This window comes from Ammospiza caudacuta, chromosome 3, assembly GCF_027887145.1.
Source record: "Ammospiza caudacuta isolate bAmmCau1 chromosome 3, bAmmCau1.pri, whole genome shotgun sequence".
NCBI classification, from domain to species: Eukaryota; Metazoa; Chordata; class Aves; order Passeriformes; family Passerellidae; genus Ammospiza; species Ammospiza caudacuta.
The window spans coordinates 25,797,085-25,819,672 of NC_080595.1; the positions used below are offsets into that span (position 1 = coordinate 25,797,085).

The 22,588-nt window shown below is 44.0% G+C and overlaps 2 protein-coding genes across 2 annotated transcripts; one reads left to right on the forward strand and one right to left on the reverse strand.

The window, feature by feature from the left end:
* Nucleotides 1-4,153: 4,153 nt before the first annotated feature.
* Nucleotides 4,154-9,397, reverse strand: TATDN3 (TatD DNase domain containing 3). Its single transcript, XM_058801248.1, has 10 exons — nt 9,344-9,397; nt 9,227-9,259; nt 9,073-9,146; nt 8,804-8,888; nt 7,997-8,059; nt 6,868-6,977; nt 6,422-6,477; nt 5,497-5,609; nt 4,646-4,726; nt 4,154-4,369 (listed from the first exon to the last, which is right to left on the reverse strand). The coding sequence occupies exons 1-10, from the start codon at nt 9,395-9,397 to the stop codon at nt 4,226-4,228; spliced, it is 813 nt and encodes a 270-aa protein (XP_058657231.1). The 3' UTR covers nt 4,154-4,225.
* NSL1 (NSL1 component of MIS12 kinetochore complex) lies at nt 9,396-18,946 on the forward strand. Its single transcript, XM_058801247.1, has 6 exons — nt 9,396-9,779; nt 9,979-10,063; nt 11,721-11,851; nt 14,204-14,258; nt 16,831-16,898; nt 17,469-18,946. Exons 1-6 carry the CDS (start codon nt 9,396-9,398, stop codon nt 17,745-17,747), a joined length of 1,002 nt encoding a protein of 333 aa, XP_058657230.1. The 3' UTR covers nt 17,748-18,946.
* Nucleotides 18,947-22,588: the final 3,642 nt, after the last annotated feature.

Consider the following 22,588-nt stretch of genomic DNA (forward strand, 5'->3'; position numbering starts at 1 on the left):
GTCTGCTGCTGATATCTGGGCAGCAGGGCCTCAATCACACTGCCCATACTGTCACTTTTCCATGTCTGCACTTCCAGACGAGGGGGATGTGGCCCTGCTTCCCCACATGTCACTGCTGCTTGGTGGTCATTCAGGCAGCTGCACTCACCCCTGTATGGGCAACTGAAGGTTTGCTCAGCCTCAGCACAGCCAGGGCTCTGCTGTGGCAGGCTGGGCTCATGTGAATCACTGCCCACAGACACCACACAGCTGCATCACCTGCCCTCAGAGGCAGGGTACAAGGCAGATTACCTCACCCACACACTGCAGACAAAATCCACATATACTGATTCTTCCACTTTGGTAGGACATCAGACACTCTCCTCCAGACTCCTTGTCCTCAGTGCCATGCCTCAGATGTCCTCTAGTGCCTCAGCACTTCTGCTTCCTCAAGGGAACCCCTTCTCTCTTTTCATCAGCAGACCTGAGCAGGGTGGTGGCACTGATCTCCTGTGTTTGCACAAGCAGCATCCCTCTGAGCACAGCACCAAGCATTTGGGGAGATGGGCACAGCCCCTGCCCCTGGGTTCAGCAGGACCTGGATCTCACTATGGTTCCTCCTTGTTTTGTCACTCACAGGAGCTCAAAGGGGCATAAAAATCCACCAGCTCCTGGAGGAGGCACTTGGCACTCACTGCATGGTGGGGCCACCACCCAGTGCACACAGGGTTTGCATGCCCATGCCCCAAGAGATTCACACTGACAGAAAAGCCAACCCCAGCAGGGAAATGAGCAGATGGATAACCACCTGCTGAAGAGGAAAATGTTGAGACAACTGGGTGATATGGCAATTCATATCCTTTCTTTGATCCCAGCAGTGTCTTAGTACTGCATATAGAAAGCAAAGGGGAGAACAATAAAGCTTTATGCTAAGCCAGTGACTTTCTCAAATTCACTTTCCTGCTCTGTAATGGGAACAGAGGATTGAACCCCAGCCTGCATTAATGAAAAAACAAACAAAAGCAGAACTTCATAAGTGATGAAAGTTGCATTTCCAGCCATTCATTTATTTGCTTTTGCCTCTTAAGAGCCTATCTATGCGTTGCATAGGAGTCTGTTGGAAGGACCTCAGTAAAAGTCTTTAGTCCATTTGTCTAAACCCTTATCATGATGAACAGCAGGAATAAGCAGCATTTCATCAACTTGGCCTCATTACCATCTCCTCACTTGCTCCCATGTCATATTCTGGAAAAACTCCTTTGCCCCAGAGTTCAGGAGATTCAGGCCCTGTTAACCCATGTCTAAAAACAAATTTCAGAAGAAAGGCCCTGGGAGGGTGATCCACCTGCAGCCCTCCAAAGACTATTTCAGTGAGCACAGATAGAGCCCTTTCTTGGTTTTTAATCACTCCATGTACATCCTGCAAGGTAAAATGACATGGGGAGTCTTGCAAAGTGCAACCAGATCCACTTGATGTTTGTAGCATCCCAAGGAAAGCTGAAGATTTGATGGAGATTGAGACCTACCACTTCCCACACTGCTGCAGACAATCTGTGCCATTCCCCTCTCTGAGATGGAGGGCACCTGGGCTGTGTGTGTCCTTCAAAAGTGGTGGCATGGCTGAAAAGAAGACTTAAGTCACCACTAACTTTCCCAAAAACTGAATTTGCACTGTGTCCTTCCTCCAATATATCCTTGGCCATTTCCATCTCCTGTGTTATGTAGGGGAAGGCCTGGTTCATCCAGACACCCTGAGAGGCTTGCAACAGGGTTTAGAACACACTCTAATGTTGCTAAGGCCAACCTCTGTGGCCATGAAGGGCTTCACAGTGCACAGCCACAGAGCTCCCCCAAAGCCATCCTGCCTTCCCCTGCCTCTGCAGGCCAGGTGTTAGCCTGGGAATGCAGGCAGAAATCCAAGCTTTCTGTTAAATCCCCCTTTTGAGGTAAAGTTACAGAACAACTGCTGAGGCTCAGTGATGTTTTCCAGCTCAGAAACCACGTTTCTCACTGCACAGCAGTACCCCTAGGGACTGGGGCACAATTTGCACAGGCCAACCAGCAGCACTGGGAAAAGGGTGCTGCATCTGACCTTTGTTGTGTCAGGGATGCCAAGGCAGGGTGGGAGTGACACTGTATTTTCCTTTTTGGGACTCCAGGTCACCTACTCCATGACTTAGCTCTGGCGCCACAGGTCTAAGGAGAGCACAGAGCTGGTTTGTTTTGCCATGGCCCCCTGCCAGGCTCGCCCTGCTGTGGCTGTTGCAATGCCAGCTCTCCCTGGCCCAGGGGAAGCAACTCTGTGCCTCCTTCACCAGGCTCAGCCACGCTCCTGCACCACCAGCAGCAGCTCCAGGAACTGGGCTGTCCCAGAGCCCCAGGGCCCCGGGGCTGCCCACCCTCGGCAGAGCCCTGCCCACACAGGAGCTCCAGCATGAGAGTGTGCTGGAGGCTTCTGCCACAGCAAAAGGGATTCAAACACTCAGGAATCATCCTACTGCAAGGCTAAGGCTGAACCAGAGCAATGCCACCCCCCTGCAGAGACAGGGATTTCAAGGAGACTCCTTAATATTCCCCCTTCTTGCAAAACCAGTGTTTTCACCCAATGCTAAGGATTCCACAGAGAAAAATAATTAGGTCAAAACTTTGCAAACAGCTGGATGCCGCCTGACTTCTCACCCAGAGCACCTCCTCACATTGCAATTGCATTGGAATTTTGCATTCCCAAGCAATACTGGGAGACTTCCCAACACATAGGCAGCAGGAAGCACATGTGAGGCTGCCTGGTATCTATCACATGTTTAGCATCTCCAATGACATGATTATTAATTAAGCGAATACGCTAGTATTCTGACTATTGCACACCTGTTCCCTAGCACCACCTGCAGGCAAACCCCGTCCTTCGCCCCTTTTAGTGGAAACGGTGCCTGCAGATCCAGGGTAAGGAATAAATTCCTCTGGATCAAACACTCAGCACAGATCCAGGTGTTTGCTGCTCTAAACACACGTTGTAGTAGAGACAAATTGTGCAAGTTTGGTGGTTTGCTTCAGGCTGAAAACTGTTTAGGAACACATGTTTAAACTTAATCAGCTACTTCTAATCAAAAGGCAGAACAGCTGTTCTGATAAAGGCAGCAAAAAAAACCTCTTGACAATGTGGTTTTAAGAAACTGAGGAAAACAAAACTTTAGGATGGGGCATCGCTTACACTGCAAGCTTTGGCCCCTTCTCCTCTCTGAGGTGGTCATGAACTAAGTTAATGCTTGTGTATTTTCTTCATTGACCTGGTAAGACTCCATAGTGAGAGAAAAGCTCCACTTTCTTACTGGCCCTCAGAACAGTTGGGTGAAATATAAAACCCACCCCATTCAATTGCTGGTTTATAATCAACAAAGTTCTGATCAGCATTTCACAGGCCCACATCCACACAGGTGCTGAGAGAGCAACAGATTCAGCTTTAGGACACTGGACAACATAGCTGAATCCACAGAGACCACCTCTAAGATATCACAAAACTGAGCTTGTCTCCCTTTCACATCCTGTGTCTCCTGGTACTGAGCAGTCAGAAAAGTGAGTCCTTGAACTAAGACCAAACCCAGGCTTTTTGCTTTGAACACAACTCAAAAAATAAAGTATTTTAAAAACCCAAGAAAATCCATCTTAAAGTAGCCAAGGAAAAGAAGAAGGGCTATAATTCTTCTAACTGTATTTTGAAAAGATGTTGCTTCTGCACCCCTCAGTCCAGTCAGCACAGAATACAGAGAATGTCCATCCAGCTGGGTTTTTTAATGGCTCAGAAAGGGATGTGCAGGCTGCCAGTTCTAATAGGAGATTTCTTACCATGCCTGGGTCCACAACTTGTGACTTTCAGTCAGCAGATACAAGGAGTGAAGGGGACATCAAGCACTGTACAGTGGCCATCACCCAGACTAGGAGCAGCTGGCAAGAAGCCTGAGAAACTAAACTGACAATTTTATGGTGCCCTCCTTTACAAACTATTTGTTCAGAGACATGAGAGATACAAAGGAACAACATGCCTTTATCATGTTAATGAGATTATTATGGTGCACACCAAAGGCCTTTGAGAAATTCCCTATTTTCATCCTATCCAGCTATATAAACACTCCTTGCTTCTTGAGCTTCCAACTGCAAAACTCCACTTTAACACAAGATGTACAATAATTGGTTTTATTAATTACACCACAAGTAATACTTTCTGCAACATCATATATTTCAGTTTCTGAATCTATATCCGAATAAAGTGCTGAAGTTTAGGGAATACTTTTAGTGCATTCTGTGTAGTCACTTCTATAACTTCTCCAACTGGAATTCCTTTAATTTTGGCAATGTATTCAGCAGCAATGTAAATGTTTTTGGGTTCATTTCTCACCTGAAAAACAAACAAAACCAATCAAATTACAGACCCCTAGAGATCACAACTGTTTCAGATTCAGTGCTTTCTGACACAACTTCAGTCACACTGTAGCACGTGTGGCAGAAAAATCACATGTATCCATTCCTCTTGGATGAAGTTCCCTTGGTACCCTCTTTCCTCTCTTGTAACTACACTCAAGACTACTTCACTACCTGTGCCAGCAGCTGACCTCCTCCACAAGGTGTAGGTCTGGATGCAAACACACAGAAGTCCCTCCCTCCCATCACCTACCTGTTTTTCAGGCCCCAGAGCAGGAGAATCAGTTTCCAAGCACATATTTTCCAGTGGCAGCTGTTTCACAAGCTTCTGCTTCTTGAAGAAAATAAGACAGTCATTAAATGCTTTATGAACTTCAAACTGTGGGGGGAAAAACACGAAGGGAGGATATTCCCTACATTTAGAGACAACATCAAAAGACTTTGGTGCCGCTGTTTACATTTTATCAACAATTTCTGAATGGAAGCAATAACACCAAGAGCTGCTTGAGAAGTCCCTTCAAATTAAGGTTCTCCTGTTCTCTAAATGTCCAAAATACCATTATCTCAAAGCTGAATTCATTGTAATTTATTTAATCATGCAGTTATATTGCAGTTACAGAGTTGCCAGTGCAATTCTAATTTGCTGTTTTCTGTGCATATAATATTTGTGTACTTTTTCCTCCTCTCTGCTTTACCTCTCAACCCCAGTTTGTTTCACTTCCTCCTAAGTACCTAGCCTCATCCCCATTTATATCATTTATATCCACCCCTCATGCTCCCTCCACTTGAATCAAACCTTTTCCTCTTTTATATTTCCCGAGCTTATCACAGAAAGCAGTGCTATCACAAAAACTACTCCTTCTCTACGTGCCATGTCCCTGTTGTAAAACGGTCCAGTGACAGAATCTTCTGCAGAAGAGCTCACCGGAAACCACAATAAAATGAGAAAAATCCCCCTTGTTTCTCAGGAATAGCTGAGCTGTTTTAGCCAGAATTCCCCCTCCAAAGCACAGCTAAGGCAAAAGCCCCAGGCAGCGATTCAGCAAAAGTAAAAATGTGCAATGCATGGAGAAGGAGCAGACCCCAGCTGGAATAAAACATTACCTGTTCACTCCTTACAATGGAAGGAGGAATGGAGAAGTAGTATCCAGCTCTCACCCCTTCCATGGCTACAGATGGCTTCCCATCAAAGGCATGGAGCAACACCTTGGTAGCACCTTGGAGAAACAAAGCAAACCACATCAGCAGCAGGGTTACACAGGGCTGCCATGCCAGCTTCCCATGGCACCTTGGTCCCACACAGAATTAACACAGAAACTCTGCACTACTGCTCCTGTGAAAAATGCATATTTTATGATTGGCTTTTCGCAAATATTAAAATGAATATTATATGTGTTATGTTAGAAAGTTATGCTGCATTAATTCTCTTAAGTAGTGTGTTAAATGTAGTTTTAGGTTATAAAAAATGTTAAAATAGAAACTATGCTATGTAGGATACTTTTTTTAAAGAAAGGACTTGCAGTGAGATAGCAGCCACAGGACACTTAAATCTTTCAGAGAAAGAGAATTTATTGCCCCATTATCAGAAGAAATGAACTTCTTCCTGCCTCGAAGGCACTGTTAGGATTCAGAGGAAGAAGTTGACACTGACCAGACAGAATCCTGTGTTTGAATGGAATTTATGCATCATGTATGAGATGTATGAATATTCAATGGGCTATTGCTTTTAAGGGTTAATCCTCTGTTAACGGGTGTCCTTCCCAGAAAAAGGTACCCAGACATCCGTAACTCTTTGTCTCTATTGTCTCATATTGTCCTAATTGAAATTGTCCCAATTATTATTACTCTAATTGTATTACTATTTTTATAACCATTTTATTACTATTAAACTTTTAAAAATTTAAAACCAAGTGACTGGCATTTTTCACAGTCCTGAATTAAACACACACAAACTGATGTGAGGACATGGTACAACTAGAGAAATCCTGTTGGCCAAAGCCACAGCAGAGGAAATGCATGAAAACCTTACCTTGTTCCTTCAGGAGATTGATGGTTGGTCTTCCAGCTGAGCGGGAATGAACATTTCTGCACAGCAAGGAGAGGCCCAGCATTAGGAAATTTAGCCAAATACCCTTTTCTTGCAAATACCAACAAACTAACAGTATCTTGGGATGAAAATAATGACTCCATACAATATCTTTTATCAAGGAAAAAACCCAGCATTGTATATATTAATCTTTCAACTACAGTGAAGATATAGGAACAACATAGCATGGACAGGGTACATAAGATGTCTGTACAGAAATGCAAACATAAGGAAAATTCTACAATTAAATCTCAAACTGGAGACTGACAGGACACATTAAACTATGCCAGTTTAATCCATCTAAGGAAAGTTCTGTGGGCACTTAATCTGGAAGTATTTCAACATGTTACTGAGACCTGGCAAATCCTCCTGGTACAAACAAAACCTACAATGGCAAATCCAGTCTTCTTGCCAGCTCAATCTGCTTGATCAAAACCTGTCTTTGTCCTTCCTTCTGTTCATCAGTGCTGGCAAATCTGGGAGTGAAATCTAGTCCAACCTACAGAACAAGAAGAGAAGGGAAAAGTTTTACAGACCTAACACTTAACAGAACCATAATTAGACATACAAAGGCATACCATGATTCAAAACTGCAAAACATTTCAAAATATGAATAGAGACGGCAATTAAAATGAGCTCAGCTGCAGCTTAAATAAAAAAAAAAAAAGCATTCTCAACCATAAACTTTTCAACAATGAAAGCATTTATGGGCAGACAGCTACTAACAAGGGTATTTAACATTTTAGTCTGTAACTGGTTTTCTGGGGGTTTACATTCTATTGAATATTATGTAAGATTAAGTCTCTAATACGTATCCCCAGTACAAGCAAAATTTCTGTCCTGAACCCATAGCTTTAGTCCAATCCCTAGCAAAAATTACCCATTAGTTCTATACTTTTTTGATCTAAACATGTTCAAACGTTTGTCAAAGCAGTCCCATTCACAGTTAGATGAACAGAAGTTCTTCATACACAGTACAACATGACATATTTAGTTACAAACTCTGTCAAAACCTGCTTTTTCTGTAGCCAGTGCAGAACCAGATGCAAGTCCCTCTGGTACTAACAAACAAATCGAGGCAAACTCCATCCTAAAGCCTCAATTCATTTATAAACAAATGTAAGACAGCAGACAACAGATGGATACAGATAGATGAAGGATTAAAAAAAAGAACTGTACAAGTCACTGAAATCACAGCTTAGCCTAACTTTGTCAGAGAAGAAGGCAGCAAGGACCTGCCTTTGGGTACAACATGAGAGAGCATAAGTATGTAATCTTCCAAAAACTCCAGCAACATAAATTCCATCTATTTTCTAATAGCAATAACAAAGGAAAAGAAGGAATCAAGCAAAGCTATAATGGAAAGCACATTAAGAGAACTACCAATCAGCCTTAGTGCTTATTCAGGCTGACAGCAATTCTTATCACACACAGAAAAACAAGCATTGACTCAGTTTTTGTAATTCCAGTGACAGCTGCTGCTGGAGAGATTTAAACAAGTTATAGAATTCCACTCACTTCTCCAATCCCCACCAACTTGTCTTTGTAACGTTCTATAAGAGGCAGTGCAGCATCCAGATCCTGCAAGAATAAAAGATGCAACTCTCACTGCCCTTACAAGGGGAAAGGGTTATGAACCCAGCATTATGATAAAATTGGTGTTTCCTTCACTGTTCTGAAATTCTGTACTTCACAACTTGTCATTACTGTGAGCTGTGCAGTCAGATTTTAGAAGTCTGAAGGATTTATCTTCTTTACTTAATAACCATTTCATTACATATATTCATTACATATTGTTATTACATTCTATACCTATATCTACCTGTCTCTCTCCCTCTGTATATATATATATGTGTGTGTGTGTGTGTGTGTGTATATATCTTAAAACCTTATTCTAAATACTCCTGAGCTAACTTTTCACAGTAGCAGCAGAGATAATTAAAACAAGGCCCAAAAATAACTCAGTAACCTGAAATAGCTGCAGATAGCTCCCTGAGATTTTCAGGATAAGGCAATAAACAGTTGCCTTCCAGTTCCCATGTTAACAAAGGAACATCTGCACATGTTGTTTGCTGTAAGCAAAGCACGCTTGGGATTTCTAAAACCATTTCACTGCAGTAATACAGCCAGATGACTCCAGAAAACAATTCTGCTTTAAGGGCTAACAGGGATAAATGGATGTGCTGAGAGAGCCTGGGATTTGGTGCACTGGGTCTCCTTGCATGACAGACGGCAGAAAAACCACTGAAGGTAAATCAGGCAGATCGGAGCATCCTATCGTCTGTCCTGAAAAGTCCCAGCAGTATTTTAGAGGCCGCGTTTTACCTTCAAAGTAACACTGCGCTGCTCCTCTGGAGAAATCTCTTGAACGGGGTGAACTCCCAGGCATGGCAAGACAAACCCTGGGAATCTAGGCACGGAACAGACAGCGAGAGTGTGAAAAACCACAGAGAACCAAGTTTAACGCCAAGAGCCCGCAGAGAGCGCAGGTTTAGAGCCAAGAAGGGCCGGCCTGACTGAGGGGGGCAGCGCATCCCCCGTCAGTCCCCAAGGCGCGGACCCGGGTGGGCGCGGGATCCCCGCCGGCCTCGCACCTCTCGGACAGCTCCACGACGCTCCGGAACTCGCTCGCCTGCTCCGACACCACCACCAGCGCCGACACGGCCGCCTGCGGCACACAGAGACCCCCGGCCCGCTGAAACCGGCGGGGCCGCGGGCAGAGGGTCCCCTCAGGCCGCCCCGCCTCACCTGCTCCGCCGCCCGCACCACGGCCGCCACGTCCTGCAAGAGACACGCACCGCCTCAGCACCAAGGCTGCGACCGGCACTCGGGACTGCCCCCGGCCGCCCGCCCGCCGCCCCTCACCGGCTGGAAGCAGGCCGCGGCCAGGTGGCAGTGACAGTCCACCGGCCCCGCCATGCCGCGCCCCGCGGGAAGGCACCGAGCGGCCGCGGGTTCCGCTTCCGGGCCGGCATTTTCCCCGCGTCCCGGGCGGGAAATGGAGGCGCCGCCGAAGCCGGAGGCGGCGGGCGCGGGGCCGGGGCCGGGGCCGGGGCCGGAGCCGGAGCCGGGGCCGGAGCCGGGGCTGGAGCTGGAGCCGGAGCCGGAGCTGGAGCTGGAGCCGGAGCCGGGGCCGGAGCAGGAGCCGGAGCCGGAGCCGGGAGAGGCGCGGCCGGACCCGCGGGTGCGCTGCTGCTCACGGCGCGGGCTGGGCGCCGTGCTGGAGCTGTGCGCGCCCTTCGTGCGGGCCCTGGCGCAGGGACAGCCCGGCGGGGCCGCCGCCGAGGCGGACGCGATCTGGGTGAGCTCTGGGGAGCGGGAACGGGAACGTCCCGGCACAGGGCCCGGCGGGCCCCGCTGGCAGCGCTCGGCAGCCGGGGTGACGGGCGGCTTGCACCGGGGTGGGCAGGGCAGTCAGGCGGGACGGGCTCTTCCTGAGGGATGCATGTATGGATTCACGGACGGACCGATGGATTCTCAGTCTGCTCCGTGCATTGCAGAACTTCGAGACAGCGGTGCGGGAGAACGTCACCATTAACGGGCAGCCCTGGGAGGAGGCCTCGGATGACTCCCGGCTGCAGAGCGGTAGGCCTCGCTTCCATTCGCTTCCCGCTCCCCGGGCTGGGTTTGGTTTGGTTTGTCCAGAGGTAAAAGGGGCCCGTTTGAAAGGGGAGCTTCTGACTTGATGTATGGAAGTAAAAACTCATTCCTAGGATAACGGAGCATTGGAAAAGGCTGCCCAGAGCTTGTCTCCAGCACTTGAGGCTTCCACAAACCCTCTGGAGCAACCTGTTTTGAAATGGGCTTTGACTCTGCTGTGAGCAGGAGGCTCTGGAGGGCCCCTCCAGCCTCAGTGTTGGGGGCAGTGACCAAGATCTGTCAGAGGACCCTAGGAGACTGTCTTGTGCTGCTATTGAATATACGGATCAAGTGTTGAAAGTTATTGCTATATAAATATATGTAATAGAAACAATGTATTTATAATTACTGTCTTTTGAATAATAGTAGTGGAGATACTTGGTAGTCTGGTGCCCAAAGAAAATTTCAGTGTGGTTCATTCACTCACCTGTGTTGGCTTTAGGTGGTCTTTGCCTGTAGTTTAATGCTTTTTGCACTTACATAGAGCTGAGAATACAGATACATTGAGCTACCTATGGAGCTGTTGAACCAAAAGCATTGAACCGTTTTTTTGGTCGGGATGCTCTAAACAGTGTGATCTAGTTGAACCTATGTACCTGCTCATTGCAGGGGGCTTGGGCTAGATCACTTTTAAAGGCCCTTCCAACCCAGACTATTCTCTGATTCTGTGAAGTGTCTGCTGTTGTAGTTCTAGAATGATAAAACTCCAGGTACTTGGACTGCAAGGTCAAAAATGCACAGAACTCATGATGCAAAATGCAAAACTGAGACACTGTCATCTGCCCACAGCTGCATAAAGCAGGTGTAAGGACTGTATTGTGTTTTTAATTCCATATAGATTTACTCATGTGCCTAGCTCTGATCCAGTTTGAGTCACCAAGAGATCTGTCAGTTTGTGCCTTCCATATTTATGTTGATCAGTGGCTTAAGTCTTTCCTGTCAATATTTAAATGGTTTCATGGTGATCTTAAAACAAACAACCAAAACAAACTCACAGAGTCCTAAAACCTTGGCTTTTCCTTTCTGAGTTTTGTAATCACTTGATTCTGCACAGAGTTACCCAGAGGGGGTGCTCAAAATCCATTGTTTACCACTAGATTGAAAACATTGCATGGCTTGCAAGTTATACTCAGCACATTAGTGGGAACAGTGAATTTTAATCTTAAACTGCTTATTTGTGCACTGCGTGATGTAAAATCAGCTAGGCTTCCAATTACTGTTTGTGCAGTTGGAGTTTGTTTAATGCTTGTAAATCACACAGATAAATAATTTTTCTTCTTAAAAGATAGCCATTGCTTCATAAGAGTTTCTTCACAGATTCAGAGTTCATAGGGAAGTACATTTGTTATTTTTTCCCCTGGATGGTTCTCTCCCTCTCCCCACCCCAGATCATTTACTTCAGAATAACTGGCCAACATCAAGTTATGCTCCAATCTCTATACTCTCTTAGCAAGGAGATTCAAGACATACATTTATTTCTGTGTTGATAATCATGCATGATTTTTTTTTATTTGAGATCTGAAACTTCTTTTTCTTGACAGGTTTGTCTCAAAAAAAAAAATTTGAGAATTCCACAGTAACTATGTGTGTTTGTCACTTTCAGATTCCAATATTAAAATTCTGGAGGATGAATTTGATGAATTAATAGTAGAGACAGCAACTAAGCGTAAACAGTGGCCTAAAAAGATCCTGGTGCATGCTATTGAAACCATGAAAGCAGAGCAGGAGATGTTGGTGAGTAACCTAAGACTTCCAGAAAACCTTTGCATTAAGAAATCAATCATCCAGTCTTGACCTTTAAGCTCCTTCCCATGATTGCTTTGGATTCTTTATCATAAAATGAAATTGCTTTTTTTTCATTAACTAAGGGTTAAACTTAGGAAGTTTACTGATGGTTGCTACAAAGCATTGTGACTGTGTCTGAATTGGGTCTGTGGCACAAAGAAACTGCAGCAGATTGCTTCAGCCTGGTGACTCAGGATTTACAAGCCAGTAGGCACCTATTATCTTCGAGTTCCTCAAGTCCTTGCCCAAGGGCTGGACTGGCTGAGGTTGAGGTGCTAAATGTTACACTACATACAGATAGATAGTATCACATGCAGTGTACCGCTTAAAAAATGTCAGTGGCTTCCTAAGCACTTTTTTGGAGCTAGTAAATACTGGGAGTAATGACTTTCAGTAAAGCAAAAGGCAGTGTGGATTAATGAATCAGCACAGTCAGTTCTGTGGGATTTTTGACACACAGTGTAAAGTAATTACTGGCATTAAACAAGCCCGTTGTGTCCTCAGCTGCTGGATTTCTTCACTGAAGTTATGTTAGGCCTCTCTTTTGCTTACCTCCTGATTAATTAGGATTCCTTTGGCAAAAATACAAGAGGCTGAGGCAGAGTCAAAGACTGGCACAAGCTGCCCAGTGCAGCTGTGCCATCTTCATCCTTGGAGAGATTCATGGATGAGGTTCTGAGCAACCTGCCCTAGTTGGCCTAACTTCAGGAGGATGTTTAGAGGTACCTTCCAACTTCAGCAATTCTATACAAAAGCAGACAGGGAATTTTTTAGAAAGTTGTGTAGGAGCCTGCATTGTATTTCTGAGGACTAAAATTGACAAATGTTAACTCTCTGGGTTAGCCAGGCAGAGATGATTTACAGCAAGGAAAAGTGCACGGGTGCACTTTCATCTTACACCTGACATATTTTATGATATATATTGCTTTTTGTGATCTCTCTGTTTTGTCAGTATATTAAGTATGTAAAACAAACAAAATCAACTTAAATTAAATATGCTATTGAATAACCCCAAGATTTAACAAGACCTTTTAATCTTTCTGCTACCTGAGTGCCACAGTGGATTAGTTATTTGGAATGCCTCTCATGCTCCTTTTTTTCTCTTGCTGATCTCTTCAAAGTTTACACCACCACAACTAGATGAATTTTAATTAAAATTCTCTGCAAAAGTTTAGTTTATCTCTGTAAGAATATGTAAAAATACATGTAAGAAATATGGAAAGCTTAGTTTATCTCTGTAAGTGGTCCTTTTTTTTTTTATTTCTCAGCTATTTCTGCAAAGGTACCGGTGGTTTCTTTGGTTTTGGTTGAGTGTTTCTTGTGTTCTTTCATCATCATAGCTAAATGAGTGATGCTTTCTGAGGCATAAAAGCAGCCATGAAGATGTGATTTATCTGGAGAGAACTAGTCATTTATTGTGGTGATTTACTTGTCACTGCCAAAGCAGGAGATCGTCCTGTGGGTTTCCAGTCAATGTGGTCTGTAGAGTTTGAGGCTAATGCAAGCCATGTTTGCTCTCCTGCTTGGAGCTGTTACTGCAAACTTGCTAAGTTGTGTGGACTGTGAAAAAAATTTCTCCCAAAACTACAGCAAGGAATAATTAGCTTTCCCCTACTTGATGTTGCCTGAAGAAGGTTGAGGGACAGCTCCTGAAGTGGAGAACACTAACTTGCAGATACTTCTGTTCCCTTGGCCTTGCTTTGTGTCCTTCTTCCCTGTTAGCTGCTTCTAATTGCACCTTTAATGCAACTGAGAATGGGTTATATTCAGTTATTACTAGTTCTCTTCATGTCTCAGTTAACTGATGTAAGGCACAAGACTCACAGTGTGTGAAGCAGAGTGTTCTTAGTTCTGTATAAGTAATTGCAGGGCTAGAGTGTACTTGTTTAAGTACTTTTCTTTTTCTTAGCTTTTTGTCTTAATGCACCTTTTGTTGGAGTTTGTGGCTCTGGGAAAGCATGCTGGTTCTGTGAATGGCTCTTGAGAAGGTAGAGCAGCTCTTTTTCCTCAGTCATGCAGCAGGTGGCAATGCTTCTTCCAAAATGCCCTGGATGTCAGTTCTCATGCTTTAATAATTAGAATTCTGCCAACTAAAGCAGATTTCTGGAGATGTGTTTACAGTGAGTGTAACTGTGTTAACCAGAATGCTATTTTCAGTAACTAAGTATCTATAATCTGTACCTCTAATACATTCTTGATCTAAATAATTTCACCACAATATCCATATATATATATATATTAGGTATCTATTAAACCAAGGGAGTATTTCACAATTGTTTTTTTTTTTTTTTTAATATGCAGAAGCTCTACCAGCCTGTGGTAAAACCAGCAGACATAAGACCTCAGCCTTCTCAAGGTAAAGACTTTGTAGGGAGGGCAGCTGTACTGAGGAAACACTGCCTCACTTACTGGCTAACTGTAAATGTTTGACAAGTTTTCTTTCTTTAAGCTTGTTTAAAATTGGCTGTTTATAAATTAACAAAAAAGCTAGAAGTTTGTCATAAGTGAATGTATTGCTGCCTGAATTTTACTGTGTGCATTTCTCTCATTCTGAGTGCTGCCTGCAGTTAGGCACTGTACTTGAAGGCAAAAAGCTCTGTGTGTGTGTGTGTGTTGGGGAGAAATTGTCACACAGCTACCCCCAGAAGGCTTCCTTACTTCTTTCCTTCATCACTGGTGGTGCCAGATGAGGAACTGATGGATCACTGACATAGAACTTCATCTGTTCTTGTGTTCATTTTACACAAGTACTGGAAATGCTTCAGCCTCTCTTCCTAATCAGTCATTTCCTTCGGGGAGTTGAAAGCTGTTGTGTAGGACTCAGTGATGGCAGTGTTGACTCTCCTAACTAGGACAGAGATTTCATCCTGCCTGTGTCACTTGTGAGGGTTGATGAGGGAACAGAGCTGCAAACAACCTTGTAAGTTTGCTGCATGGATTGGAAAGATGCCTTGTGCAGACTCCTTGGAACAAGGTGGTGGATTTTGCAGCGGATGATTGGGATGTCCTCTTTTGAGGCTGGCTTTAATAAATGGGGAGTTGTGTGTTACCTGTTGTTAAGTATTGAATAATGACAGATTTCAGCAGTGCAGTTCTAATTTGAAAAGTGAGCACCCTCACTATGAATTACTGCACATGATATAACAAGCAGCAGTGCTTAGAGTTTGAGGAGCTGAGCTGAGTCTTCAGTTCTCACCCTGCTGATCTGACTTCATTCCAAACATCATTTCCTCCTTTTAGATGTGAGACACGGCTTCCAGCAGCAAAGCAGCCAGTAGCAGCAGTACAGTGGTCACTTTGTATCTGAGTTCCTTTTGGTTTCTAGTGTCCAAATCCAGGCTTTTCTCATGTCAGTCCACTGCTTGCAAGTTAGTAGCAGCTTGCACTATGATACTGTGGTTTTGGGTTTGGTAACAGCAAAGTTGTAGCAAAGATGCCACGGAGTTTATGGAGCATTTTGGTATTATGTAGTCTTTGGGAAGTTTATGTATCCCAGTTTAGCAAGTACAGTGGCCAGAAACCAAAAATGTTTAGATTACTCAATACCTTTCATTTCCTTGTTTCGTTTCCCTATGTTTTGGAAAGCCTTGAACACTGAGGAATATAATGCCATCTATGTCAAGGCAAACTCTTGCAGGCAAGTTTCATTTAACTGTGTGTCAGTCTTTCTGTACAATAATCCAGATAATTATTTCTTCTTTCACTTAACTCCATCCTTACCATTTCATAAGGTCACCAGCCTCCTCATCCCAATACTTTATTGTAAGAATGCTTCATTGTAGAGATATCCTTCTTTTAGAGAATACCCTTCCACAGGGCTCTGAGATGAGTTTAAAGAAGTTGCTTCTGGACTGCTGATTCTTCCAAACTGAGTGATGGTGCATTTTAGTGTCTATGTTCATGTAGGGATCATGTGTTCCTAAACCAGCTCTGAGCAGCACACTGGATACATGGACAGTTCAACAAGCACCATCCCTTGGTGGTTACCACCTTTCAGCAGGGAATCACTGTAACCCTGAGCGAGAATGCTGTGACTGACTTATAAATGCCTTCAGCAGCACAGATAAGATTGACTTCAAAACAGAGAGTTGTGTTTAACCCTGACAGGGTTTAGAGGTGTATGCACCACCTGACACTGTGTCCTACTGCAGGCACTGGTGAAACCCTACAGAAAACTAATAGTAGTGGAGGTGAGGCTCCTTACTTCCCAGAAGTATGCTAGTGTGCTCATTTTAAGTTTTGTGGATGGAGAACATGCAAAACAGTTTCATAATAAGCTAGAGTTTAACTCTTGAATACAGAATTAAAGTATTGGTGATCTTATCACATTGCTACTAGAGTCAAATATATGCTGGTGTTCTGCACCTGCTGCCTGCTTCAGTGTTCCTGAAAGCTGGGGGATTTTTTCTTGTTAGCACAGCAGAATTAATACAGTTCATGTTATTTATGTTTGGTTCTTTTTGGTGTTGATAAATTAAACCAGAAGAAAAAAATCCCAGCCTTTATTGTATTTGCCCTTCTGAAAATGGGTTTTCTAAATCTCCTGTTCCCCACAGTGGTGTCTGTTCTCTGTGTTCTGTGTGGGTTTTATCAAATGGAATATGAGCTTAAAAGTTTTGAAAACAAATCTTCCTGTGTAATTATTTCTTTACAACTGTTCTCTTATTTCAAATACTGGCTTTGTGTTTTTTAGGTAAGAACTTTGGGGTTTTCTGTAGTTGGGACTGCTAGCCTCTGCAATTTGAGTGATACAGAGTACTACTAGTGAGATATACCATGCCAGCTGTTCTCAGTGTTACAGTGAAAGGGATGTGCTGCAGGTTTAGGTTTTATATGGGACTTTACTGGTTTTCTGTCCATTTTCTGATAGTGAGCAGTGGGGGAAAGAGTTATGTTTCAGAAGTTGATTTGGCTGTGTTTGTCTACAGATGCTTACATCGCAGATCTGAAGCAGGCGGCAGAGGTGGCATCCAAACAGATCAGCGAAGCCATGAAGGTGAGACCTCCATGTGCTCCAAGAGAAATATGTTTTTATCTTCTTGATCTGGTAATATGTCACAAAACAGGAGTTCTAACTCATCTTTCTTATAGTTTGGTAGAAAAAAGCCTGTGTGTGTACTGAGGAAGCAGGTAAAGCATTGTGTGTGTAAAACATTCTCCCTCATGTGGTAGTAAGGGAGATTACCCAGGAAATGCTTCCATTGAGATTTTGGAACCTGCAGCATCTGAAAAACATCTTTTGAAGACTTGTATGGCTTCATCTAGAGTATGACATTTGTTACTTCAGTACCTGCTTAGGAGCTGTGGTGTTCCTGTGATACTGCCTGAGCTTAGAGATATCATGTGGGAACACTTCACCTTGGCACACTCCTTGCATGGTTTCTGGGTGCAGACACCTCACTATTGGGGTGGTAGCTCTGCATTCACAGCCCTCACTTGCCATCCTGAGCATCATCTCTGCAGACACTGAAGCTTTTGTGCCTGTCAGAATCTCATTAGCATATTGCATGCCTTATGACCATTGTTTTTCCCATGTAACTTGAGATCCTTGGGTTTGTTTTTGCAGTGTATTCCAGCACTCATAGAAAAAGCAGAAGGTTTTTCCCAAGCATTGACTATGCAACCAACCTTGGAACTCTGCAAGCTACGGCAAGAAGTCTTTTCTGGTTTCAAGGTGAAGGAGGAAAACAATGTCCAAAATTCAGTACCACCAGGAGAAGTCACACCAACGGGAACTGTTTGCAATAAAAATCCTTATGTTTTGCTGAAAAGAAGAAAAGCTGCAGATTCCCCCGGGAGAAGGCGCTACCCACTGCGGCGGAGGAAGATCACTCTCAGTGCATGAATTTCTCATTTTGTGCTTTCACATTGGAATCTCAGTTGTACTTTTGTTCCATGTGTTCCATCTTTTTTCTTAGAACTCATCTCCTCTCAGTGCTATACATGGGAGCTTCTTTAATGACCTCTTAAATATTTCTGTTTTGCTGACATATGATGATATGTGATGATATATGGTACATGTACCAGTAGCATCCAATATCCAGCAAGTGTATTTGCCATTTAACTAATTTTTTGCTCTTATATTGCAGTTTTTAGCTTGAGTCCTTGTGCTTCTCAGAGTTCATATGCATGCTTTATGTATGTGGGCAGTCTTTTAGGAAACCACTAACTGCTCATTTACATTCAGCATGTCTCTAAAGAGGTTGGAGAATGTCTAGTTCTCCTAATGCACCTTCATTAATTACTGAGGCATGTGGCTTTTATATTAATGAATTAATTGACACTGCAGCATATTGAAATCACCCAATTTGGTGCAATGTTGGAGTTTTAAGGAAGTCTATGCACACATGTGACATTAGTCCTTGCTATCCTACCTTTCCTGAATGTAGGTCATTTAGGCTTATTTATAGTCATGTTTGTTGAAACTTGGATTTTTAATAATTGTATGTATTTACTTGCAGTGTGCTCTTCTGAACACGAATTCAACCATCAACATCTTAGGGTCTGATAAATCATTTAATGTAATCCAGGTGTGCACCTGGGGTTTTCCTGAGCAATATTTCTACCCAAGAAAGGATCTTGACTTGGGTTATGTTTGCATTTGTGTTGTTTGACTAAACTTTAAAGATCAGTAGAGGTTACCAGTTAATGGTATTCACTTGAGCTAGCTTACTTTTGTTTTCTTTACTCATTAGTGCCTAGAATATTGGAAATTAGTACTAAATTGAGCCTTGTGCCTTAACCATTTATAACTTTTTCTAGTTTATGGTTGCATGTGCCTGCAGTAAATACTCCTGTCTAGTATGTAAAATATTTGTTACACAGTAAATGGAGGGGGGTTTTAGAAGCTTTATTAATGACATGTTTGGTGCTAAGAAGACAGGTCCAACCTCTTGTCTAAGAGACTGAGAGTTCACAAGAAAACAGATTTTAGCATCATTTCTTTTGTAAAAGTGAGCATCTGTACTGAGACTTTGTATATGTAATAATATGTAAATATCTTTCCTGACCTTGTATATACAAATGTGTGTTTTTATATGAAGTAAATTAAATCAATTAAGGAAGATCAAAGCTTCAGATAATATTGTCAGTTCTAATCCCGGAATAGATGGTGGCTGAGCAGTGAGTGTACTTCAGAGGACATCTGTGTTAAATTCTGGCTTGAGTAACTGAAGTAGTTCCATTTACTGCCTTTGAACTCACAAGTGTTATTAATCTCAGGGCTGCAAAGCTTATTGGGTGAGAGAGGACAGGATGTGAGAGGGACTGGAGCTGCAGGGCTGTGGGGTGTGTGGCTCAGACTGCTTCTCACACAGCCCCTTGCTATTTTGAGTGCCCATGCTCTTTGAGTGTGGCGTTGGAAATCCCTGCTACGGCTTTCTTCGCACGGATCCTGGCTGCTGCTGGGCTAAGGTGAGCCCTGCAAGATTCTGCATGGCCACTATTACAGTGTTTGGCCATTTCCTCTGTTAATAGGAAGATTCTCTGCTCTTCTCTGCAAATGACAGGCAAGTACAGAAAATAGCTAGGAATAGGTATCTCTTTGAAGAAGTTCCCTCAGAAATAGCTGGGGTAGGACAAATGCCATAAGAAATTAAAAGGGAAAGCACTGTGGTTTAAGACTTAATAAATGAATTCACACAGTGCATATTTCTGTTTAGAGACTAAAGGATAGTTAGCCTGCACAGGATTTCAAGTTAGTGGGAATGGATGCTCTGAGTTAGAGCAGTTGGTCTTCTTTTCCATAGCCTGTGTTGCAACCGCAATTGGATGGAAGAAGAAAAATGCATCTGGAAATGCTGGCCAAGTAGACTGTATAAAGAAAAAGATAAAGCAATCAGGATTCCAAGTGCAGTGTATAAACCAGGAATTTAAAAATCTGATGGCTACTTTTGGCCAAGCAACACTGGAAAGAGAACCTTCCTTTAAATGCAAGTTCTGTGATGAGTTGAACTCAACATGAATGTTCAGCAGTTTTTCCAATGGTTATTAAAAAATTCTACAGCCGGTGATACCTGCAACTTGCTGTTCTTCCCATTGACAGAAATACATAAAACACTTCATTTTTCCCCACTGAGTAGCCTTTTGTCCTTCAGTTAACTTTTCATAGGAATAGGCAGTGTTGTGCAAGACATGTCTAATCAGGCTTCTACTGAAATGTCACAACAGCCAAGCTTCTTATTTTTAACTTGGGGCGAATTGGTATTGCATCAAGAAATGTCTGGTAGTTTTTCTTTATATAGCCTTTGAATTTTGTAACACAGCTCAATGGTGAGGGATGCTTGGGTTCATTTGCAAACAGAGTTTGAATTTCTTGGCTTTTGGGGGCGGGACAGAACATCTCACTGTTTGTTAGTGTGTCCTGTCTGTGGTGTGCTTTTTGCTCATGAGGCTAGGCCATCCCTGGCCAAGAAGAATTTGCAAATTGGAGCAGCATCCGCACATGCTTTTGCTGTGTGTACTTTCTGAACAAAGGGGATTACGAACTGTAAAGAGGAAGCTCCTCTTCCAGAAATCTTCACATGGACCCTGATGTCTGTTTGGAAGCCTGGGTGCTCTGAGACCCAGTTCTGACACGTGCCATTCTCCAGGAGAGCCATGCTGTGCTAAGCTATGATCAGAAACCAGTCTGTATGTGTGTAGGCTGCTTCAGTGCAGACAAAAATCACTGATAAACTGCCATTATAAAATGTAAGCTCAGCTGACTAAGCTGCTTTCTGGGCTGATTTTCTCTCTTGCACAGAAACACTCTGCCTTTACTGCTGCACTACCTGGAATTACTGTGTAGGCATTTCTACAGATGTACCAGAGATAGCTTTAATACTAAGTAGAAACTTGTTCCCACAAGCAAATTTTGACTTGTCATTTCCTTTGTCATTTGTTCTGAACAAGAACAGACTATTCAGGCTCAAGGGGACTGTCCCCTGGCTTGTCCCATGCTTGTGTTATCCTGGAAACCTTATTCTGCAGCTGCTGGGAATTACTCAGTGAGGTGAATATTTACTCAGGACTAATAAATTCTTGGTGAGCTGCTCATGATTTGATGCTGTCAGGTAGCTGGTGCAGGTGCCATTTGCAGCAGCATTGCTCCTGGAGCATGGAGTTCAAAGTCCCTCCGTGGAAGGGGACTTTCTTTCCCACAGATCACTCCAGAGGGCTGTTGAGGTGTTTTATCCACATGGTTCATAGTAAGAGAACATACCTGTTCCCTGAGCTTGTGAAAATACTGCCTTCTAGTCCTGTTTATTTCAACGGAGCTAGAGCTACAAAGGCAGCAAGATCCCAATGCTCTCTTTTTAAGCAACTGTCCCAACTAAGTCTGTGTTTGTGCCCTTGTGTACTGCTTCCCTTTAACTGCACGAGGTGTAGTTAGGCTGTTTCAGAGGAGCAGTTGAGAGCAATTCACCCTCTAATAGCCCTCTGCCTAGTCCAGGAGGTGCTGGTCTGCATCCCCTCAGCTGGAGAATGGCACTGAACCCACACCTTACTGCTGCCTCCATGAGCAGCCCTTGGTGAACATCCTGCTCTTGGCACATTGGATGGCAAAGCAAGAAAGAAGCAAGACTGCTTTTGAAGAAACCAGGGAATGCCCTGTGAGATGCCTGGGAGAGACCCAGCACAGTCAGGGGCTGCAGGTTAGGTCAGGGTATATTGGCAAGTGTTCTTCCCAGCTGTGGTCACCAGCCACCTCCCCAGGGCTGTTAGGGTGGCAAGACTCGGTCCTCCAGGGTCGGAGAAGCTCTTGGAAAAGTGCAAAATCAAATAAATTCATGGATAGCCTGGAGGATTGAGACACAAGCTGCTTTGAGGTGGAACAGCTGGGGAGAAGCCCTTCAAACCAAGGAAGTCATGCTCAAGCCTTGTAGTCACAGTCCCAGAGCCTACCAGGAAACATGTGGCAGAGCACAGGCGTCACTTTGACTCTTGGACTCGGGGGAGCATGGTTCCCTCACCTTTAGCATGAACTGTTAGCCAGATCTTCCTGGAATGATAGTCTATATTTACTCAGTTTGCCAACTCTATAACTTCATCAAAGCTGGATGACTCAAACTGCTGAGGAAACCAGAAAAAAAGGGAAGTATCAGATTTATGGAGATACCTGGGGCTTTGTGCCCGACTGCCCTGCAGTTGGGGGGCACACACCCTCCTCTCATGGCTATGTGTTCACCTCTGTGAGCTGAGCACAGCCAGGAGGGTACAAATCCTTTTGCAGAAGAGCAAGGATGTTGAAGTAGCTGTCAGTGCAAACACTCCCTTTCAGAGCATGAGGCCAAGGTAACTGCAATTAAAATGCAAAAAGGTATTCTGAGAGGTAAAAGAAACAGTGTTCTGTTAAAATACTCTCGACAGAATAATGGAAGAGAAAGATTTTTGTCTGCAGCAGCTGTATTTCCAGCATTCTTGGTCTGGCTTTGCCTTTACAAGAAGTCTGTCGCATTTCCTTATTATTTAAAGGAACAGGGTGAGTAGCGAAAGTGAAAATCGCTTTATCCCAGGACGGATGCCGTGTCCTCACACCCACGATCCCGGGCTGAGCTGGCTGTGCCGCATGTGGAGCTGCCGATGTCGCAGGAGCGCGGCGTGCAGGAGCGGCCGGAGGTGAGCGGCGGGAAACACACGGACTCCGGAGCAGCCGGGAGAGCACAGAAACTGCGGGGAGTTCAATTCTGCAGGCGAAGGAGCGAG